The sequence below is a fragment of the Dreissena polymorpha genome, chromosome 1, assembly GCF_020536995.1.
Source record: "Dreissena polymorpha isolate Duluth1 chromosome 1, UMN_Dpol_1.0, whole genome shotgun sequence".
In the NCBI taxonomy this organism is placed as follows: domain Eukaryota; kingdom Metazoa; phylum Mollusca; class Bivalvia; order Myida; family Dreissenidae; genus Dreissena; species Dreissena polymorpha.
Window position 1 is genome coordinate 91,617,991 of NC_068355.1, and position 23,375 is coordinate 91,641,365.

Sequence of the window (23,375 nt, forward strand, 5' to 3'; positions counted from 1 at the left end):
AAATATGACAATTACTGCAACAAGAAGTATAGAAATATAAACCGAATGATACAAATAAAGATAAATAAACTTTATCCTTTTAAACTCCGACAAAAACACAGTGAAAAGAACACACAAGTCCTGAGCCTAAAATAGGCGTGCACATGGTTTTATCCGGAAAGGAAAGATGAGTTGTGGTTCTTGATTTCCTGTTAGGTTGCATTGTACTATGTTTAACCTGATTTGGATTCTTTATAGAGGTGGACGATTCCCAGCGCTTGAATATTTTCTGGATGAAATAACTCCCTTGGAACGGGGTAAGCTAGAGATAACAGGTAACGTATTTATGATATTAAAAATCAGTGCAAATATATGTATGTTATAAAATATAACTTCCTATAAATCAGTTGAGGACATGGATGTTTTTGTTGAAATAAAAAATGACATCAAAATAAGTTTTTTAAATTAACAAGAGCTGTCTCCATACGATGACATATGCCCCCAAAAAACGCTTTGATAGAAGTTAAAGCATTTTTCGAAACCTAAAACGCAGATTTCGAAACCTAAACGCGGACCCTAAGTTTAAGGTCAAGGTCAAAGGGGTCCAAATTTGTGTGTGTATGAAAAGGCCTTGTCCATATACATATGCATACCAAATATGAAGGTTACATCTGAAGGGACATAGAAGTTATGAGCATTTTTCCAAAAAGTTTGATGGACAGACAGACAGACAGACGGACAGTCCAATCACTATATGCCCTCCTTAGGGGGGACTATATGCCCTCCTTTGGGGGCATGAAAATACATGTATAAAGGTGCAACAATACAATAGTAAAAAGGCTAAAGAAACCCTTTCCCTATTCCTATGTGTCCGTACCCTTTGGGAAGCCATTGATGTGACAGAACACCTGGGCTGCATACACACAGTGCATCTGCAACAGGGCGCTGTCCTGGACATACCTCTGAAGAACTTCCTGAAAAAGCAGTCACATTTAGTTAACAGGGACTGTTTCACAGATTTTGGCATGTATTGAAGTTTGTCATTAAATGCTTTATATTGATAAATGTAAACATTTGATCTAAAAAGCTCCACTAAAAGACTAGAATACAATGAGAAAAGAAAAAAACAAGAGGGCCAAGATGGCCCTAGTTCGGTCACCTGAGAGGATTTGGTTCATTCAATCTTTACCAAATGTCAAACTTGACCCAAATATTGTCCAGACAAACATCCTGGTCAATTTTCATCATTATTTATTCTGCGATCAATGAACCTATGAAGTTTCATGATCCTAGGCGTAAGCATTCTTGAGTTATCATTCGGAAACCAATTTTCTAAGTTGAGTGATTGTGACCTTGACAGCCATTGTGTGAATACGTTTTTTGGCACTATGACCTTGACCTTTGACCTAGTGACCTGATAATCAATAGGGATCATCTGTGAGTCATGATCAATATACCTATGAAGTTTCATGAACCTAGGCATAAGCGTTCTTGAGTTATCATCCAGAAACCATTTTTCTATTTCAGGTCACCGTGACCTTGACCTTTGACCTAGTGACCTGAAAATCAACAGGGGTCATCTGCTAGTCATGATCATTGTACCTATGAAGTTTTATGATCCTAGGCCTAAGCGTTTTCGATTTATCATCCAGAAACCATTTTAATATTTCAGGTCACCATGACCTTGACCTTTGACCTAGTGACCTGAAAATCAATAGGGGTCATCTTCGAGTCCTGATCAATGTACCTATGAAGTTTCATGATCCTAGGCAAAAGCGTTCTTGAGTTATCATCCAGAAACCATTTTACTATTTCGGGTCACTGTGACCTTGACCTTTGACCTAGTGACCTGAAAATCAATAGGGGTCATCTACGAGTCATGATCAATGTACCTATGAAGTTTCATGATCCTAGGCCTAAGCGTTCTTGAGTTATCATCCGGAAACCATTTTTCTATTTCGGGTCATCGTTACCTTGACCTTTAACCTAGAGACCTGAAAATCAATAGAGGTCATCTACGAGTTATGATCAATGTACCTATGAAGTTTCATGATCCTAGGCATAAGCATTCTTGAGTTATCATCCGGAAACCATTTTACTGCTTTGAGTCACGGTGACCTTGACCTTTGACCTAGTGACCTGAAAATCAATAGGGGTCATCTGCGAGCCATGATCAATGTATCTATGAAGTTTCATGATCCAAACAAATGTTCTGAGCAAATTTCAAGAATATTGGGCCAAAAATGTGACTTCTACTGTGTTCACATGTTTTCACTACATACATATAGAGAAAAATGCCCCGCCCACTGGCGGCCATGTTTTTCACCGATCTTGACCATTTTGGAACTCCTCCGAAACATCAATTGAACCAATGTTTTGACCAACTTTCATGATGATTGGGCACAAATTGTGACTTCTAGAGTGTTTACAAGGTTTCTCTATAGCCAAATAAGGAAAAATGCCCCGCCCACTGGCGGCCATGTTTTTCAACGGATCGGAACCACTTTTGAACTCAACCAAGATATCATTAAGACAAACATTTTGACAAAGTTACATGAAGATTGGGCATGAAATGTGACTTCTACAGTGTTTAAAAGGTTTTTCTGACCTAGTGACCTAGTTTTTGACCCAGCACAACCCAGTTTCGAACTCGACCGAGATTTCATTGGGACAAAGCTTCTGACCAAGTTTCATGAAGAAGGGACAAGAAATGTGGCCTCTAGAGTGTTTACGAGCAAATGTTAACGGTCGGACGAACGGACATACGACGGACAAAGACCGGTCACAAAAGCTCACCTGAGCAATCAGGTGAGCTAAAAAGGGACCCTCAACTTGGATCTAATCGCTGACCCCTGGAGTAAAAGTCTCAAGCTTGGACCACTCGGCCATCCGTGCTCATACAATGAGTGAAATATTTTATACTTTATATAAAAAATCCTCCAAAATATAACGCAAACAACAGAACTCTCCATATTTTTCAATCATGTCGGGTTGCAATGCTTTATAATTTTCAGGTTTTTAAATCGTTAAAATATGCATTTTATGGATATTTTAGAGCATGGTTAATGTTCAGTATTACTGTTTAGTCAGAAATATCATAACTACAACACAAATTTGCAAATATGAAACATTTTTTTGTTATTTTGTCAATTTACAAAAACATGGGTCCCTTTAATGCACTGAAGCAGCTCTTCCATTAATGGACGTCTGGACTTAAATAACGCCCTAAAACAGCAGTCACACGTCCATTTTACAAATAGTGGAAGTCACTTGGACCAATAATCCTCATGTATACTGTTTTTTTATACACAGGACATACAAATCACAACAGTATATCTGGTCATTCACTCCATTAACACCATAAAAGCGACATGGGGTAATAGATCATCCACTGATAAGAGATATCAGAGTATTAAATGATAAAGTAACATTACACATCCATGTATGCTGACACTGATGCACCACAAAGAATTCTCAGGTAACTATCCAGTCGCCAAACTGTGCTGTTCAGCGTCCAATCGGTAAAGATAATTAAGTATAAGGGCAGGGTTAACTGGCCATCATTATTTTTTATTGATGTAAATCATGAAGTAAGCGTTTATCGCAGATTGATTAACAAGGAATCACAGTTTAAAACTTTACGTAATATCCAACACACCTTTTTACCATAAACAATTGTTCCTTATGAGAAGTTAAATGCAAATGGTGAGCAGTTAAATAGTTATGGTAAGTAAGTTATAACAAGAGCTGTGTTCGTGAAACACAATGCCCCCTACTGCGTCGCTTTGAAGCCATATATTTTACCTTTGACCTTGAAGGATGACCTTGACCTTTCACCACTCAAAATGTGCAGCTCCATGAGATACACATGCATGCCAAATATCAAGTTGCTATCTTCAATATTGAAAAAGTGATGGCCAATGTTAAAGTTTTCGGACGGACGGACAGACGCCATATATTTGACATTTGACCTTGAAGGATGACCTTGACCTTCACCTTTCACTACTCAAAATGTGCAGCTTCATGAGATACACATGCATGCAAAATATCAAGTTGCTATCTTCAAAATTGAAAAAGTTATGGCCAATGTTAAAGTTTTCGGACGGACGGACAGACGCCATATATTTGACATTTGACCTTGAAGGATGACCTTGACCTTCACCTTTCACCACTCAAAATGTTTAGCTCCTTGAGATACACATGCATGCCAAATATCAAGTTGCTATCTTGAATATTGAACAAGTTATGGCCAATGTTAAAGTTTTTGGACGGAGGGACAGACGCCATATATTTGACATTTGACCTTGAAGGATGCCCTTGACCTTCACCTTTCACCACTCAAAATTTGCAGCTCAATGAGATGCCAATGTATGCCAAATATCAAGTTGCTTTGTTCAATATTGAAAAAGTTATGGCCATTAAAGTTTTCGGACGGACAGACGGACTGACACACTGACCGACTGACTGAGGGACAATTCAACTGTTATATGCCACCCTACCGGGGGCATAAAAACAATACCCGTTACAAATTTTCTGCCGTAACAATTTAATTTTAGTACAAGTATATTTCATCTTGTCAATTTATAGAGCTGAATTACACAAATTTTCTACAGCCACATGATAATATATGATTTTAAGTCCCTTTGTACGCATCTGGGGGCCGTTTCAATAAACATCGTAATACACATTTATGATACGATCCATTTTTCAAACATGCATAATTGCTTAAGTCTATATCATATGTTTATAAATTTTGAGTACTTAATTAATAACATTGGCATCTCAAGCGCCGTATATATTTGACGAGCATGGCGAGCTAGTTCGTCTACTTATTAAGATTACAAAATTCTCTCGTAAGTTAAAATTGTCGTACGATCGTTTATGAAACGGCCCCTTGCACCTTTCACTATACATGTATGTAAAACCCATGTTTTAATAAGAGCACGAAATTGTTGATGACAGAGTCAAGTTCCACCCATGGAAAGCATGCGCGTTGAAACAGACCATTTGATGTAACTAAATAAAGACATGCAACTCAGTACATGTAGTATTTTAGAATGAAAAAATAACATTTGAATTAATGAACAAAATGAGAAAGTATTGACCAATTGAAACTATTGAAAAAATACGCCAAGTTACGAATAATAGATTAAATTAAAGTCACCCATTCAAATGGTTGTTATAACCAATTGAACAGTGCTCGCTGCTCGCACAATGCATGACTTGATTTATGCCTGTTCAATGGGAATGATCCATCCAGCATTTTACTTTGCAGATGCGCTTAAAATGGTGGATGTTTGTGTTTATACAATTCTTAAACACATTACTGGTCAGATTTTGGTTTTGAACATTGAAATTGTAAATATTATGAATTATGGGGTAATGGACAGAGTTGGATCATGTATGTTCAACACTGACGGTAGGTTTTACTAAAATATTTATTGAAAATTTAAAGGTTGGAAGTCGTCCTTCCAACTTATGAAAGCTAGTGGAAGGGCTGCACTTAAGTTCTTAACATGAGAGAGCTTTTATAACTTAATCTCATAAAAAAGCTTGGACCTTGTGGTACTTGTTCATCATGATAACACAGCTGACAGGCGATGCCTTCCTTCCACATTTACTGACAAGTGCCAAGAATAACCTACATTCATGTGGCACTGTTACTCTATAAGTGTCTACCTTCATGTGTCACTGTTACTCTATTAGTGTCTACCTGCATGTGTCACTGTTACTCTATTAGTGTCTACCTGCATGTGTCACTGTTACTCTATTAGTGTCTACCTGCATGTGTCACTGTTACTCTATTAGTGCCTACCTTCATGTGTCACTGTTACTCTATTAGTGTCTACCTCCATGTGTCACTGTTACTCTATTAGTGCCTACGTTCATGTGTCACTGTTACTCTATTAGTGCCTACCTTCATGTGTCACTGTTACTCTATTAGTGCCTACCTTCATGTGTCACTGTTACTCTATTAGTGCCTACCTTCATGTGTCACTGTTACTCTATAAGTGCCTACCTTCATGTGTCACCGTTACTCTATAAGTGCCTACCTTAATGTGTCACTGTTACTCTATTAGTGCCTACCTTCATTTGTCACTGTTACTCTATAAGTGCCTACCTTCATGTGTCACTGTTACTCTATTAGTGCCTACCTTCATGTGTCACTGTTACTCTATAAGTGCCTACCTTCATGTGTCACTGTTACTCTATTAGTGCCTACCTTCATGTGTCACTTTTACTCTATTAGTGCCTACCTTCATGTGTCACTGTTACTCTATTAGTGCCTACCTTCATGTGTCACTGTTACTCTATTAGTGCCTACCTTCATGTGTCACTGTTACTCTATAAGTGCCTACCTTTAAGTTGTTGAGCTGCTGTTTCTCCTCACTGTTACTCTATAAGTGCCTACCTTCATGTTGTTGAGCTGCTGTTTCTCATCACTGTTACTCTATAAGTGCCTACCTTCATGTTGTTGAGCTGCTGTTTCTCCTCACTATTACTCTATAAGTGCCTACCTTCAAGTTGTTGAGCTGCTGTTTCTCATCACTGTTACTCTATAAGTGCTTACCTTCATGTTGTTGAGCTGCTGTTTCTCCTCACTATTTCTCTATAAGTGCCTACCTTCATGTTGTTGAGCTGCTGTTTCTCCTCACTATTACTCTATAAGTGCCTACCTTCAAGTTGTTGAGCTGCTGTTTCTCCTCACTGTTACTCTATAAGTGCCTACCTTCAAGTTGTTGAGCAGCTGTTTCTCCTCACTGTTACTCTATAAGTGCCTACCTTCAAGTTGTTGAGCAGCTGTTTCTCCTCACTGTTACTCTATAAGTGCCTACCTCCATGTTGTTGAGCTGCTGTTTCTCCTCACTGTTACTCTATAAGTGCCTACCTTCATGTTGTTAAGCTGCTGTTTCTCCTCACTGTTACTCTATAAGTGCTTACCTTCAAGTTGTTGAGCTGCTGTTTATCCTCACTATTACTCTATAAGTGCCTACCTTCAAGTTGTTGAGCTGCTGTTTCTCCTCACTGTTACTCTTTAAGTGCCTACCTTCATGTTGTTGAGCTGCTGTTTCTCCTGCTCCTGCACGGCCTTGCTGGGGTTGGACTTGTCACAGTCATCACTCAGGCTTGTCTTACCAGTCACATACTTCAGGATACTGATGAACAAACAATTTAAATGTGCACTTATAATGAACATTTTCTGGCTCCCAACATAAACAATATTTTGTGTTATATATAAATATCACAGGCAACTGAGGTGTAAAGTTAATATATGTATTGCACCCCAAGGAGAGTAATGTCTACCAAGGCTTAAAGCCCAAATGAATTATATTTTTTAGGGGACAATATTTGTTAAGGGTGGTCAAACTTAAACACATTGGATTGAACCTAGATAATCAATTTTCACGAACCCTACCAAAGGCAGTAGTTTCAATGATCCCAAATAGTCCCTTTGCAAGTGTAAGACATTGGTATTAAATATAAAACTTTGAGTAAGTCTCCAATAGCATAGTTCCCAGAAGTACACATTTAAATAACCAAGTAGTAAACATTACTGATAATTGGCAATTACAACTTTCATAAAATGACGAAGAGGTCTGATCAAACATTCAGCTGTTATGGTTGAGAAAATTTGCTGTTATATATAAAAACATATATATTTATCTCAGTGTTTCTGAATTGTAAAAATGTGCTGTAGCTTTTTTATTTACAATTTTTTTCTCACTAAAAGTGCAATTTAAATGTATCTGACATTTTTTTTTTTATATTCCAATTATTAGAAAGCACATCTTGTTTATAACAAGAGCACCGCATAACGGGTGCCACGCTCGGCTGCGAAAGCTTGTCAGATTTTTTTTTTTTTAGAAGTCACAGTGACCTTGACCTTTGACCTAGTGACCCAAAATGGGTGTGGCGTGTAGAACTCATCAAGGTGCATCTACATATAAAGTTTCAAAGTTGTAGGTAGAGGCACTTTGATTTTAGAGGCAATGTTAAGGTTTTTGTTCAAGTTTTATATAAGAGGTCACAGTGACCCTAACCTTTGACCTAGTGACCCAAAAATGGGTGTGGCATGTAGAACTCATCAAGGTGCAACTACATATTAAGTTTCAAAGTTGTAGTTGAAGCACTTTGATTTAAGAGCCTATGTTAAAGTTTGATATTAGAGGTCACAGTGACCTTGACCTTTGACCTAGTGACCTAAAAATGGGTGTGGCGTGTACAACTCATCAAGGTGCATCTACATATGAAGTTTCAAAGTTGTAGGTGGAAAACCTTTGATTTTAGAGCCAATGTTAAGGTTTTAGCAAGACGCCTATGGCTGACGTCGGACCAGCTGGCTATGACAATAGCTCGGGTTTTCTCCGAAAACAGCCTCGCTAAAAACACAACTATTTACAACAATTTTGGAAATTTTGATCTTTAATTTAGAAATAACGAGTGTCTCATAGCCAAGAAAGAACGAAGATGTAATAAGGAAGTAGTAATAAGTAATCAGGTGTTTTATATAATGATTTTCATTGGGGGTATCAACACTGAAAAATGTATGCAGGTGACTGCTGTCCTTAAATTACTGCTAAGTCAGGTTGGACATTATAACACCTACCTAGTAGTTAGAACATTGATAAATCCGGGTGTGTGCTGAAGGTCAGGGCTCACACGGTCCTCAATCCACTTGGAAAGTCCATTGGCAGTGGGCTCGGTCTGAATGTGCTTCCAAATGTCTGTCTGCACACGGAGCAGTGGGAACATGAAACTGAGGCTGCGTTCCTCCAGGATCTCCATCATACGCTCCTTGCTGCGGTCCACTTCTGTTACAATACGCAAAGATAGGTGTTGTAATGTTAGAGACTAACTTGGACTCTATTGCTGCAGTTATCATTTGTAGAAGGGCATGCAGAGTGAAAGTCAAATGGATAGAGTAAAACAGTGACATAGACAAAATAGCACCATGAAGGATGAACGTTAAACATTTATTCTCCAGATTTTTTTCTTCATTTTATTGAGTGTGTTTTTGTATAAAATTGTTAATATTCCTACATGGTGAAGAAAATAAGGATAGGACACATACAATTATAATTAATTCAATTTGAAAAAGTTCACAAGTGATCTCATAAGTGCTTCTCAGGATTCAGAAAAATAAAGCAAACACTTTCATACTAAATACTTATCAGGGATTTTTCCCATCATTGTTTAGTGGCTTTTGAATTTTAATTTTGTTGAAATATGAGTCAGGACTATTAAACATTGTAAACATTTGAGTCAAAAACTTTCTGAAATTGTGAAACTTTGCTTTGGGCAGTCCTATATTTGTGAAAAACTGCGAATCTCTAAGAGGGAAAAAAGCCATATTTCTGTTGCATGTTTATTCTCACCAGGCAGCATGTTTTGCAGGTCCATCTTGCTCTCGTTGAAAACGTTCCTCACCCAGTCCCTGTCCTTCCTCTTGAGCATCTGCTGGAGGCAGATCAGGAACAGTGGGTAGTACATGCCCTGCTCCATGGGTGACGCAAGCTCCTGAAGCGTAACTATCGACTCGGTCACTGCAAACGCCGCAAACCCTGATACGTATGTCTTGATGAGGGCAACATTCGCCTCAAGTTCAGACATCTGCTCAAGGACGGACCGGAAACCCTGTCAAAGTACAAATTTTGGGTTTATAGCGACGTAAATCTTCAGCAGACTTTCAGATTTTCATCTTGAGAACTGGGTTATAGGAAGTTTACCAATTCCCCAGTATGCAGCTAGGGCGCATAGGCTTATTTCCCTCACATGAACCCATTTATACAACTGGGTGGAGAGAAGCTAGGGTGGTACAAATTGTTCAGAATTGTGTGTCAGTAAACATTCAATAACCAAATGAAGTTTTCATAACTGTCAATAATTTTTAACAAGAGGGCCATGATGGCCATGTATTGCTCCACTGTTTTTTTATGCGAAAAAATCGTGCAATGTGCATGGGTTGAAATGTACTCAAGCATATGACTTTCTCTTTCTATCCCTCGTCCCACTGGGCACTTAAAGTTGGAAGGGTGAGCATTTTTATATATGGAAAACGTTACTACGTTGTTAACTAAACAGACTTAAAAGCCCGGGAATTGTTGCACAGGTCCTTTGCTTATAACGTAGGTACATTTATCTCTCCAAAAGATATTGTTGTTCTTTCTTTTTCACATATTTTTAGATGCTAAAGATCAAATCTACGCATGTTCTACAAGATTAATAAAAGTTCCTTCATTCAATCATGAATCTTTCTCCAAAATTCCAAAAAGTGTTTGTAGGTTTCAATGTTTCTGTTACTTATATAGTTCATGACATATGCAAAATACCTAATGACGTAGATCACTTGAACTTTACTTCATTCTTGAGGCATAAGTAAGTGTAGCAGGATTGTTAACATGGTGAAGAAATTGTTTATTGTGCAAAGAAGATATTTGCCTGAGGAAACATAAAGTTACGAGTTTTTCAGGTTCATGAGGTGCCGAAAGGCAGTCCTTCTCTTGGATACAAAGTTTTAGTTTACCATGCAGTATCATATATTGACTTCTTTTGAAATAATTATGTTCATGGAAGTTGTGTTTTTAAAATCCATAAGATATTAATAAACTAGTTTAAACACTTCAAAATAGACATGAAATTAACATGTCATCCGAAATATTTTTATCCGCATATATGGTCACTTTCCACATATTAAAATAAAACCTGACTTTTTTCAGTTTATAAGAAAAACATGCATAACACATGTTCTTACTTCAATTCCTTTGTAAGCAGTCACCATCTGATCTAAAATGGCACTAAATGACAGGGTTTTATCTCATGTTTACAAGAAAATCAGAAGAAAACAACAAAATCAACATTTTTTCCCACAGCTTTGTGACCCAATTTCCGATGGTCTGTATAAACCTTGATTTCCAAAAAATAATATATAGTTGTGCACCTGCTTACATGTATTGATAGATATTTTATTGATAAACATCTCCCATGCTTCAAAAAGTAAAGATAATGTCTACAAACGGATGCAAAAAGACATGATTCCCCTGCATGCATGTAGGTTTGTTGTTGTTGTTGTTTTGACCTTGGAACTAATTATGTAAACAACGTCTTAGACTGGTCCGCGCATATGCAGAAATGTTTTCAATCTAGTTTTTGAACTGATGGGTTATCATATTAACGACAACAAAAGCTTGTAAATTTAATTTCTTTGTAGATATGGGATGATTAAGTACCAAATGCCATTCTCGACCTTCCAATAGGCCAAAACTCCTTCTGAAGAGTTTGTTTATGTTTTGAAAACAGGACTTCCGGTTTTAAAAAGGAGAAACTGCTCATGATGAGCAATTTCTCCTTTTCTCACAATGATTTCTACCCCACCCAGCCAATTTATAAATAGTCCTTAACAATATTATTTCTCGTCTGCAATCTCTTTCAATTTGGGGCAGTCCAAAATGTGTCGTTTGGTGAAGGGTTAACATTTATGGATAGTTAACATGTTGGTCTTCCTTTCACGCCCACATGTATGCATTAATCTCTTATAATTAAAAAGTTATTCCAAGTGTATTTGATAAACTTTTAATTTAAGAAGAAAATAGTTTTTTTCATCCCATAATGAATAAATAGCAAAATTGCATAAACATGCAAAGTTTAACGACTTCCTGTGGCCATATTTTTTTACCAATCAAATTTTCTTGAACAACTTATTAATGGGAGCCTTCATGGGATAAATTTGGCCCCAGGGGCATAGTTTGAACAAACTTGGTAGAGAACTATAAGATGTCACTACATACCAAATTTGGTAGCCCTAGGCCCAATGGTTATGGACAGGAAGGTTTTTTCAAAATTGTACAAAAGAGGCTTTATATAAGCATATGTTCAGTTTTGTGAACCCCGGGGCAGGGTCAAATTTGAGACCATGGGAATAATTTTAACAAATTTGGTAGAGGACTATTAGATGTCACTACATACCAAATTTAGTAGCCCTAGGCTCTATAATTATGAACAAGAAGATTTTTAAAAGATGCACAAAATAGGCCTTATTTATGCATATGTTCATTTACGTGACCCCCAGGGCAGGGTCAAATTTGACCCTAGGGGCATAATTTGAAAAAACTTCGTAGACAAATTTAAGATTTTAATACATACCAAATTTGGTAGAAATAGGCCCAATGGTTATGGACAAGAATTTTTAAAGTTTGCACAAAATAGGCCCAATATAAGCATATGTTCAATTTTGTGACCCCTGGGGAACGGTCAAATTTGATCCCAGGGGCTTAATTTGAACAAACTTGGTAGAGGACTATTAGATGTCACTACATACCAAATTTGGTAACCCTGTGCCATATGGTTATAGACAAAAAGATTTTGAAAGTTTGCACAGAATAGGCCTTATTTAAGCATATGTTCATTTTTGTGACCCCCAGGGCAGGGTCATACTTGACCCCAGGGGCATAATTTGAACAAACTAAGTAGAGAACAAGAGGGCCTGAAAGGCCCAAGGTATCCCCCGCAACATATGCTTTGTTTGAGGATGGGTGCAAATTGGACGTATGAACATAATGATAGATGGACGGACGGAGGACAATAACACAAAACTAAGACAAAGGAAGGTTCTTAAGCCTTCACAATTTAACAATATCCCTCCGCCTCTGGCGCGGGAATATATTCATACTAAGTTTCAAAGAAATCCGCCAAAGTGCTTCCAAGATATGGCTCCGGACACAAAAATGCCTATAGTAAAAAGCATTTTTTCAAGATACAAAGGGTCATAAGTCTGTTTTTAACAGATGGTGTACAATGCCATTTGGCGTGCATCATCCTCTTATGCATATATATACTCATACCAAGTTTAAATGAAATCCGCCAAAGCACTTCCAAGATATGGCTCCGGACACAAAAGTGCCTATAGTAAAAAGCATTTTTTTCAAGATACAAAGGGCCATAAGTCTGTTTTTAACAGATGGTGTACAATGCCATTTGGCGTGCATCATCCTCTTATGCATATATATACTCATACCAAGTTTAAATGAAATCCGCCAAAGCACTTCCAAGATATGGCTCCGGACACAAAAGTGCCTATAGTAAAAAGCATTTTTTTCAAGATACAAAGGGCCATAAGTTTGTTTTTAACAGATGGTGTACAATGCCATTTGGCGTGCATCATACTCTTATGCATATATATACTCATACCAAGTTTCAATGAAATCCGCCAAAGAACTTCCAAGATATGGCTCCGGACACTAAAAAGCATTTTTTCAAGATACAAAGGGCCATAAGTCCGTTTTTAACAGATGGTGTACAATGCCATTTGGCGTGCATCATCCTCTTATGCATATATATACTCATACAAAGTTTAAATGAAATCCACCAAAGAACTTCCAAGATATGGCTCCGGACACAAAAGTGCCGGACGGACGGACTGACAGCCGGACGGACGGACAACGCAAAAACAATATCCCTCCGCCTCTGGCGGGGGATAACTATTAGATGTCACTACATACAGAATTTGGTAGCTCTAGGCCATACGGTAATGGACGGGAAGATTTTTAAAGTTTGCACAAAATAGCCTTTATATAAGCATATGTTCATTTTTGTGACCCCCAGGGCAGGGTCAAATTTAACCCCAGGGGCATAATTTGAACAAACAAAGTAGAGAACTATTAAATGTCACTACATAGCAAATGTGGTAGCACTAGGCCCAATGATTATGGACAAGAGATTTTTAAAGTTTGCACAAAATTGGCTTTATATAAGCATATGTTCAATTTATTGACCCCCGGGGCATAATTTGAACAAATTTGAAGAGGTTCACCCCAGGAACATTTGTGAGAGGTTTAATCAGAAATGGACTTGTAGTTTAAGAGAAGATGTTTGAAGAAAAAGTTAACGCTCGCACGGATGACGGACACAGGACCATGATATAAGCATGATTGAGCTAAAAATTACACTATTCTTCATAAGTGCTTAAACATCCTGGCTTTAGTAAGGACATTGTTTTACAAAACAGCAAATAGTAAACATAATTAATTGCAACATAGACAATTTTGAGATTTACAAATATCTAAGGGAGCTTGTGAAATGAGATCTCAGTTTGTGGTAAACATAATAGGAATTTTTTTTTTGTCAACAGCAAAGAATTACTGAAAACTCTATTAAAAGTCATCTTACATCCATAAAGTTCTGCGATGTTATGAGATTCTCAGCTTTGATAGCTAGCACCAGCTTCATGATGTTTTCTCGGTCAGTATCAGACTTCTCCACCGTGCTTGTCATCATCAACGCCAGCAACTCAGGCATAAATCTGCACACAGAGTGGAGAGAATTAAAATAACCAGAACATGCTAGATTTTGGACATATCCACTAATTTGTGGATTACAAAACAAGCCAATCAATAAAAAATCCCATTAAAATCACAATTATTGGTAAATATATTGTTTTTACAATATGTGATTATTTTTAATTAACATTATACACTTGTTAAACAAAAACTTCATGGCAAAAAATGTTAAAGCCTAAAAAATGTTAAGAGAAAACAACTGAGTTCACACAAAGTAAAAACCCACCATTAAAAAAAAAAAATTTAGTTGTTCAAACAGAATAAAAAGAATCAACAAATGCATATGGATTGCCCACCAAGAGGCTGCTGATGCTCTAGGCCCATGTGAGACTTACTTTCCAGGGGGGTTGGCATCCTTGATGGCCAAGACCGTCTCCTGGAGACTGCCTCCCTCCAGATACTCACTCACCACCGAGCTCTAAAATCACACACATCCAATCGTCAATCCTGGTTCAATGATCCCTCAGGGGTGTTCTTATGATAAGGTCGATTTCCACTCTTAAATTTCTTCAAAACCTTACTTGTCAATGGATCCAGCATAGTTAAGCACAATATTCAAAACTATGAAGCATTGAAATGGAAGTTATCAGTTGTGAGAAGAAATCACACTACATGTCTCTGCACTGACTAAGAGGCTTAATTGAGCAAAGATCCAAGCTATTTAAGGGGAAAATGAATGCAACAAAAATTGGAAACCAAAAATGCAAAAACAAAATTTAACTTGGACAGAAGATTATATTTTGTCTTTGCTTTGATGCATTATTTCAGGCTGTGTTATATCAAGGAAATGTCCAAAATTTAAACAAACGACTAGTTTATATTATATGTTAACAACGAGAATAGACTGAAAACCTAGACCAGATGATTCAATGTCAGATATCCTACCACAATTTTCTGTATGTCATCCCTGCTTGGAAGACTGGCCTTCTTCTTGACTGGATTTAGCTTCTCCTTAGGGACCTCCTTGATTGTCACTGCAGCCTGAAATAGTGTTGATCAATTACCACATCAAGCCAAGGTTAGGGTCATGCCCCATGTGATTAATTGTGTCTTGTTTCGAGAAAACTGGGCTTAATGCTTGTGCGTATAGTGCCGTCCCAGATTAGCCTGTGCAGTCCGCACAGGCTTATCAGGGACAACACTTTCCACTTTTATGGTATTTTTAGTTTGAAGGAAGTCCTTTCTTACCGAAAATCAAGTTTAAGCGGAAAGAGTCGTCCCTAACTGCACAGGCTCATCTGGGACAGCATTTTACGCACATGCATTATGCCCAGTTTTGTCAGAACAAGACACAATTAAGTATAAACAGTTGTTAAGTAAGAAAGGTACTTCTCCATCTTAAAATTACAAGCATCATCTAACTTGTGTTTGAGAAGCAAAATATAGGCTACATATCCTCATAAAATTCGGTTTTATATAAAAATTCTAATAAATTTGGTTTTATATTTATAACACTAAATCAGTTAACCTATATATTAATACAACTAGGTTTTAGATTGATATTCATAAAATGATTGTGGAAGCCATTGATTTTCACTCCCGACTGATATGACTAATTGAGTCCTGTTCTGAGAAAACTGGGCATAATGCATGTGCTTAAAGTGTCGTCCCAGATAAGCCTGTGCAGTCCGCACAGGCTAATCAGGGACGACACTTTCTGCTTTTATGACATTTTTAGTTTAAATGAAGTCCCTTCTTAGAAAAAATCCAATTTAGGTGGAAAGTGTTGTCCCTGATTAGCCTGTGCGGACTGCCCAGGCTAATCTGGGACAACACTTTACGCACATGCATTATGCCCAGTTGTCTCAGAGCACGACTCAATTGGCGCCCAATGCGTACATACCTGTTTAGCCAGTAGAGGGTTGAGACTGTTGGCCCTCTGCTGATCAAGGACTGTGTTGGTCATAAGTGGTGGGTGGGAGGAGGGGGAGGCCTGGGCAGACTTGGGCAGCATGGTAGGGCCACTGGGCCGCAGGGGGGCCATGAACGACCTGTGGAATCAAAAGGGCATAGTGTATACTAAGAATATTCATCATTAACTGGGTCATATGCATTCCCTCTTTTTCCAGAAGTGGCCATCGTTGCACAAGACCAGCAGTCGCACAATCTGGCTGGGTGCTACCCTGTCTGCTTATGAGATCACTAGACCGTGAGTGACTATAACTGGTAAGATTGCTCCTGACCTGATTGCACAGGCTTGTTTGGAACTACACTGGTCACACATGGCATGAGACACATTTTCACAATGTCATTACACCTACCTATCTTAAACATTTCTACAATGTTGTTAAATACTTTGTTTCAATCAAAGTGCTGTATCAGTATCAATTATGGAATGACAGCTGTACTTGTTCTGTGTCTGATAATTATAAATTTAATAATTAACATGAAATAAATGATTGAAATTATTATAAATCATTAATATTAACCTTCATAGCACTTTAAAACATAGAACATTTTAGTTATAAAACCCGCAAAAAAAATATACAATACAGCAGCTCTATTCTCATTTGGAAGTTCCTCTAAAAATCTTCAAAAGAATTTCAAACTATTTTGTTGATATGGACTGGTTCCTTGTATTTTTCAACTTAAATTTACCTGGTGGGTCTGAGACTGATCTCCTCCTTGGGTTGTAGAGGTGGTGGTGGTACACTGGTGTTGGGCAGGGGGATGGGCAGTTGACCGTCCTGCATCATCATCATCACCTGCTGCCCTGACGGCACCATCGGCAACACCGGCATTGGCGGACCACTTGACATCTGCTGCTGTTGTTGTTGTTGCTGAAGCTTTGCCAGACGAGGTGGCAGATTACCTGAGGAACAACATGATGTTAATTTTAGATAAAACAAGACTATTGCCAAGCAATATATGTCCTACCGGCTCCACCATTGTCAGAAAATCCACCATTGTCAGAATAAAAAAATAAATAAAAAAATTCATTTGTTGCCATAGCAACCAGAATTTTTGACATAGGAACAAAATAAAATCACGTGCATTATATCCATATTGTCATCTATCCATGTTTAAAGTTTCATTAAAAAATATGAAGAACTTTTTAAGTTATCGCAAGATCCAGAAAACCACCATTTTCAGCAGTATTTCTAGTCTATTTGTTGCCATAGCAATCAGAATTTTTGACGTAGGAAAAAATGAAATGACATGCATAATGTCCATATTGCCATCTATCCATGTTTCAAGTTTCATTAAAAAATATTAAGAACTTTAAAAGTTATCGCAGAATCCAGAAAAGTGTGACAGACTCACAGACTGACGGACACACATAGCGCAAACCATAAGTCCCCTCTGGTAAAACCGGTAGGGGACAATAAGTGATAATATCACAAGTATTCAGGCAACAGTTTATTTGCACCATTTTGTTAATGAAGTCTTTCTGGATTGGGATCTTTTTATTATTTTAATAAAATTGGGAAAAAAGTATTGTTATTTTTTGGCTCACAAAGACTTCAAAAATAGGAATAAAGGTGTTTTCAATATTATGTTTTCTAAGGTTCAACTAATAGAGCTGGATGAGAGATAACTAAATGTTGAAACTTTTAGTGCTTTTTTTTTAGGAAACCCTTCAATTTAAAATATTTACGTTCAATTTGGGGATAATATGTACTTTTTTCATTTGGAATGGGTCCAAACAAAGGTCTAACTTTTATTAACAATACCTACATACATTCAAGCTTGTTGGGATTTCGTAACTTTGATGCATATAAAGCGCCATTTGTTAGGTTATGTTCATGCACGCTTTGCCGTCATGACATCACACCTGTTATATTTTGTTGTTGATTTTATGAGATGCAAGTTAAAGGTTGAACCTGGATTTCGCTCCTTATATTTCTTAACACAACACATTCTGCCAACATAAAACTATAGGTACAACTAAATTTTACATACTGGGTTTCTTCTGCTGCTGGTTGAAGGCAGTGGGTGATGCCTGCTGGGCTGGGTTCAGGTTCTGAGGGGACAGCCTGCCGGTACTCGGTTGCTGCTGTTGCTGGGCCTGGAAGTTGTGTCTCTGTGCACGCGGGGAACCACCACCATCCTGTGGGGAACCACGCTTCTGATAGTTATTGAAACCTGCAACACAAAGGCAGCTGGTTAGTTTAATTACTCAGGCTTTACTCTGCAATTCAAACAATAAGCCAACTAGTACAGAGTAGTACTTATTGCTTAAGAAGTTGATATACAACTTCAACTGTTTGTTCTTATTATAATGATACATTATGAACATTAATTTTTGAATTTAACTAAGAAATATTGCACATTTAATTATTTCTAGTAGGGAGATAGGTGTCCAGTTTGTTTTTCACCATTCTAAGAAAACTGCATTGAACCAATATTTGTACAAAAAACAATACAATAAAGATTTTGTTTGGACATATCTCTTTTCAAGTACAAGACCTACCATGAAACAACACTTTTAAAGTGACATATTATGAAATTATGAAAACAAACCTGGGTTCTGCTGGTTCATCCTGGGTTTATTGCTGTAGTTGGGCACAAAGCCGTCCAGATTGATGACGCCTGGCCCAGTCCCTAGTCCTCCCTGTATCACGCCTGGGCCTGTACCAAGGCCTCCTGTAAACAACAGGCAACAACATGAGAGCTTCAAGAACAATAATGGCTGGCTTCCTTAACAGTTTTGCGTAATAATAGCTAGCTTCCTAAATATTTTTATGTATCAAATCATCCATATGCCCAATAACATTCTAGAAATATTCAGGCTTTTTGGAGGTGGACTTAACCAGTAAATTCAATCATTATTGTATTAAGTCCTTACCTGGATATCTGCTGAATTTACGAATGGTTAGCAGACATTTCAATAATTTAAAGTAAAACCAAATAGAACAACAACAACAGCAATTCTGTTCAACTTTATTCTAAGTAATCACGCAACTCTTACGTCAAGGTCAGTTTCCTGCCTTACCCATCATACCAGGAGGGGACATGCCAAAGAAGTCCCCAAACGCCCCGCCAGCACCCTGCCCAGAGGGGAGCCCGGGCTTCCAGTGGGCCCCTAGACTGCCATTTACTGCCATGGGCGGGCGAGGACCACCCATCCTGTTCTGTTGGGGAATGTACACTCCTGTCTCCTGAGATATAACCAATGTAAGGTTAAAGATATTGTTCTTTAGAACATTATTGATCACAAACAACCAGCTGTATTGGTCATTTGAACAGTCAGCAAAACACGTGTTCTATGAAAATATTTCTGAATATTTAATATAACTGTCATATCAACTCAACCAACCTCATCATTGTGTTCATCAGAACAAATTAATGATACCTCAAACTGAAACTTAATATATACTGAACATCTGACCTTTATTAATAAGAATATTGTTTAAACAAAGAAAAGAATTTAAAACAATTGACAATATGCATGAATAGACAAGGCATTCTGGATGCATGTAAAGAGAACAAAATAGTACAAGACATAGGTGAGTACTCACATCTGCCGCCTCCTGTCTGATCTGTGTGATGGTCTTTGGTCCATGATCCCATCCACTCCGCCTAGACACCCACTGAAACAGCACACACAATGCATACACTGTGTAGTTATACAATGCACATATTTTAAACATTTCTTCCTAATATGGAAAAACAAAATCATTATAAAATTGTAAGTTATGGTGGCATTACTTCTAATAGTATGAAAATGTCTACTGACCGGTACATTTGATTAAAGAACAATACGTTTTGGGCTATAATGTCTGTTTCCATAGAGCACATAAAATAGCCAATAAACAGCTGCGCCATGAGCGCATGATACGCCCGTCGTTCGCCAATGAAGTAGTAAGGTAATAAATAACCCTTTGAATCATTTTTTTACTTCAGTTTATTTGTATTTGAATACATGGTTTATTTTATAAGTACATGAGCATGGAGCGCCGTCTCCTTGACATTCATACCATATCTTTTTTTGAGTATATGAGGGTTTATCAATATTAAGATTGTGTTGAAATTTGAAAAAAATCCATCGAAGGATATTTGAGCTACGGTAGGACATTCAATGAAATCACGAAATTTTGACGAACAAAGTCCCATAACTCTGGAACGACAATTCAGAATTCCGTCAAAAACGAAAGGGGATCAGGGTTTATCAATATTAAGATTGTGTTGAAATTTGAAAAAAATCCATCGAAGGATATTTGAGCTACAGTAGGACATTCAATGAAATCACGAAATTTTGACGAACAAAGTCCCATAACTCTGGAACGACAATTCAGAATTCCGTCAAAAACGAAAGGGGATCAGGGTTTATCAATATTAAGATTGTGTTAAAATTTGAAAAAAATCCATCGAAGGATATTTGACGTAGCGTACGACATTAACAGACGGACGGACGGACAGACGGACGCGGGGTATACCATAATACGTCCCGTCATAGACGGGCGTATAAAAATGACAATGAAAATGTTGATGGACTGAAATTTGATGTCACAAACACTGTACCTTTGCCTCTCTCAGTTCCAGGACATCCTGCAGCATGAACCTGATCCTGGACGGCAGCTCCATCTGACCAGCAAAGAACTTGATCCTACTGTAGTATTGATCCATCCATGCCTGCAACAATATACACACTTACAGGTATGTCGCTTAAAACACATCATGCACAATAACAAGATTGCAGGCTACAAAAATCCATACAATAACAGGCCTTTTTACTGCCTTAAAAAATCGGCCTTTGGTCCCTTACATAGTGAATAAATGAGTTGCAAACTTGTAAAAAGTTGTGAAAACTCAGTTGAGAATCGTGAAAAAATTAGTCAATAACTTGTAAAAATTGTGAAAATCACTTTGTTATAAATTTGAACATTTAAAACATGCATACATTGTAATATTCACATTTCTTTATACAATGCAATTAAATCATATTCATTTTCTGAACTCTTTTTTCCTGCCAAAACAAAACAACAAACATTCAGAAAGGTAAACTGTATCTACAATAGGAAGCCTACATGTATCTAACATCATTCTGTCAGTACACTTTTTTTTGCTGAAATATGAAAACATAGCGTTTTCAGAATTTGCAGAATTTCTCCCCTTTGAACATCAACATATTTTTTTTTAATGTTTCAATATGTAAATGAACATAGTGATTATTTCTGGATCAAGTCCATTAGATTAACAGGAACCTAAGCTCTTGGAGATTTAGTGGCTCAACAAAGGGAATCACCGTTATCAGGGATTTCAATAGATTTTAGAAACCAGGAGTCAATGACCCCTGGATTGAAATTTTGAGGAGTCAAATTGAAAAATGCTGGGGTCAATTTTGAAGCGCGTTAATTGTGTTTTTGTCTGTATTATTCATTTTTTTAGATAAAAAGATGCTCTAAGAGTAACACAATATCTTAAAAAGTTAAACTGCTTTTAATTATTAAATAACAATACCAGGATACATAACACAACATAATTTAATGAATTGGTACACAAAGATAATGACAAAATATAAATAATTGTGCGAACAATATCGACTTAGTTTTTCAAAAACAAAACATGTTAGTTTCACAAGTTTTATTATTTCTATCACTATACTATGTTTATTTGTTAAAACAATAAATGCTCATTAAAATCTACTTCATCATAACACATTTAAGTCTTTTAAGACATTTAAGTAATTTAAGATATATACCGGTAGCACCTTTTCATCACATATTTATCATCATTACATGTATATTATCATCATCCCAATGATAGCTTTTGTAACAAAACACAATCTAACTGCATGGATCATGTAGTATATCTATTACTGTTTATCCGAATACTATACATGTCCGAAATATGTACACTTAAGAATGCCTTACCTGTAGTAGTTTAACTTTAATAATCCAAATTTTCCTTGTTGTTATCTGGTTTAACAAACCTTATCAAATGTTTGTTAAATCCAGTTAATGCTTTCTCCATTATTGAAAAGCCATTATTTGTAATTTGAATCTGTTGTTGTTGAATCCCCAGCTTTGAATTGAACGCGGTCGAATGTTAATTTACAATAATGCTGCATTTACAATGTCGAAGGTCTTGACGTAGCAATTTAATTCTACTCGGATAATTTATATCTAATCAAGGAAATCTGTTTTCTTAATGTTAATGTGTAGTATTACGACTTGTAAGTATAAAAAAATGAACTGTGATTCCAGTTTATATGTTACTCGTAATTATCTGTGGGTTAACAAACTGACAAAACTCGCTGGACTTAATAGTGGATCTACATAATTAATGGATTTTTGATCAATTTTATTTTTTCTTTATTTTGCCAACTTTCTTTAACCGTGCCGACTGCAAAGTCGTCAAAAACCCTGCAATTATCGGATTGTCAATCGATTATCACGTAATCACTGCTGCTAATTACCCAGTTAGTGCGCACGCATTATTTAGACGGTGTGTATTGGAAGAGATGAGATAAGATAAACAATGCCCGGGGTATTCCTTCGATTATAGACCGAGTTTTAAATACTTAGGAGTACAACAGTATTTATTACCATTGAACTCGAGATGTTAACTGACTGACGCACTGGTCGAATTTTCTATGCGTCAAAATGACGCACGGCAGAAAAAAGGGTTGCGTCAAAAGCGAGTCGTTTTTAATTTGCTCGCGTCAAAATGCAGGATTCTGCGTCTATTGAAATCCCTGCCGTTATATTTTCCTTCTTTGAAAATGCTTGACTGTAATCTGGAGGCATTGTCTATCTATATTGACAAAATAAAAAGTGTTATTAATTTGTTACAATTTTATCCCATAAATAGCATTTTCCTGATTAAAACTAAGCATATTCATTATTAATTTAAGGAATTATACAACTTGCTTTTATTTATGCTGCCAGCATCTTAACTGTTTAAGCTAATAAATCTGGCAAACATAAACTACCTTGGCCTTGGGGGTGTCAAGGCGACGTCCAACAGTCTTCATTATCTGGCAGAGACACTCCAGGTCCTCTGCACTCTCAACCAGGGGTATGTTTTTCTTCTTCTCGAGGAGCTGCTTGATACAGCGGTGCAGGATCCCCTCGTGAAGCATTTCCAGCTTGCCCAACTCTCCTGCAGCACAGATTC

At 37.2% G+C, this 23,375-nt stretch overlaps 1 protein-coding gene and 1 long non-coding RNA gene across 2 annotated transcripts in view; both read right to left on the reverse strand.

The window, feature by feature from the left end:
• The window catches only part of LOC127836774 (eukaryotic translation initiation factor 4 gamma 2-like), a 54,830-nt gene that overhangs the window by 8,410 nt on the left and 23,045 nt on the right, over positions 1–23,375 (reverse strand). Inside the window, exons 8-22 of the mRNA XM_052363418.1 lie at positions 23,191–23,360; positions 20,778–20,888; positions 19,775–19,846; positions 19,249–19,414; positions 18,777–18,899; positions 18,216–18,398; positions 16,911–17,124; positions 16,156–16,303; positions 15,198–15,293; positions 14,648–14,730; positions 14,143–14,275; positions 9,357–9,615; positions 8,588–8,792; positions 7,028–7,136; positions 857–953 (exon numbers count right to left, since the gene is read on the reverse strand). Coding sequence (XP_052219378.1) covers positions 857–953; positions 7,028–7,136; positions 8,588–8,792; positions 9,357–9,615; positions 14,143–14,275; positions 14,648–14,730; positions 15,198–15,293; positions 16,156–16,303; positions 16,911–17,124; positions 18,216–18,398; positions 18,777–18,899; positions 19,249–19,414; positions 19,775–19,846; positions 20,778–20,888; positions 23,191–23,360 — 2,169 coding nt within the window. The remainder of the gene's footprint in view (positions 1–856; positions 954–7,027; positions 7,137–8,587; positions 8,793–9,356; positions 9,616–14,142; positions 14,276–14,647; positions 14,731–15,197; positions 15,294–16,155; positions 16,304–16,910; positions 17,125–18,215; positions 18,399–18,776; positions 18,900–19,248; positions 19,415–19,774; positions 19,847–20,777; positions 20,889–23,190; positions 23,361–23,375) is intronic.
• LOC127840794 (uncharacterized) lies at positions 5,731–6,335 on the reverse strand. Its single transcript, XR_008030544.1, has 3 exons — positions 6,101–6,335; positions 5,897–5,964; positions 5,731–5,828 (listed from the first exon to the last, which is right to left on the reverse strand). It is a non-coding gene; the product is annotated as an uncharacterized LOC127840794 (long non-coding RNA).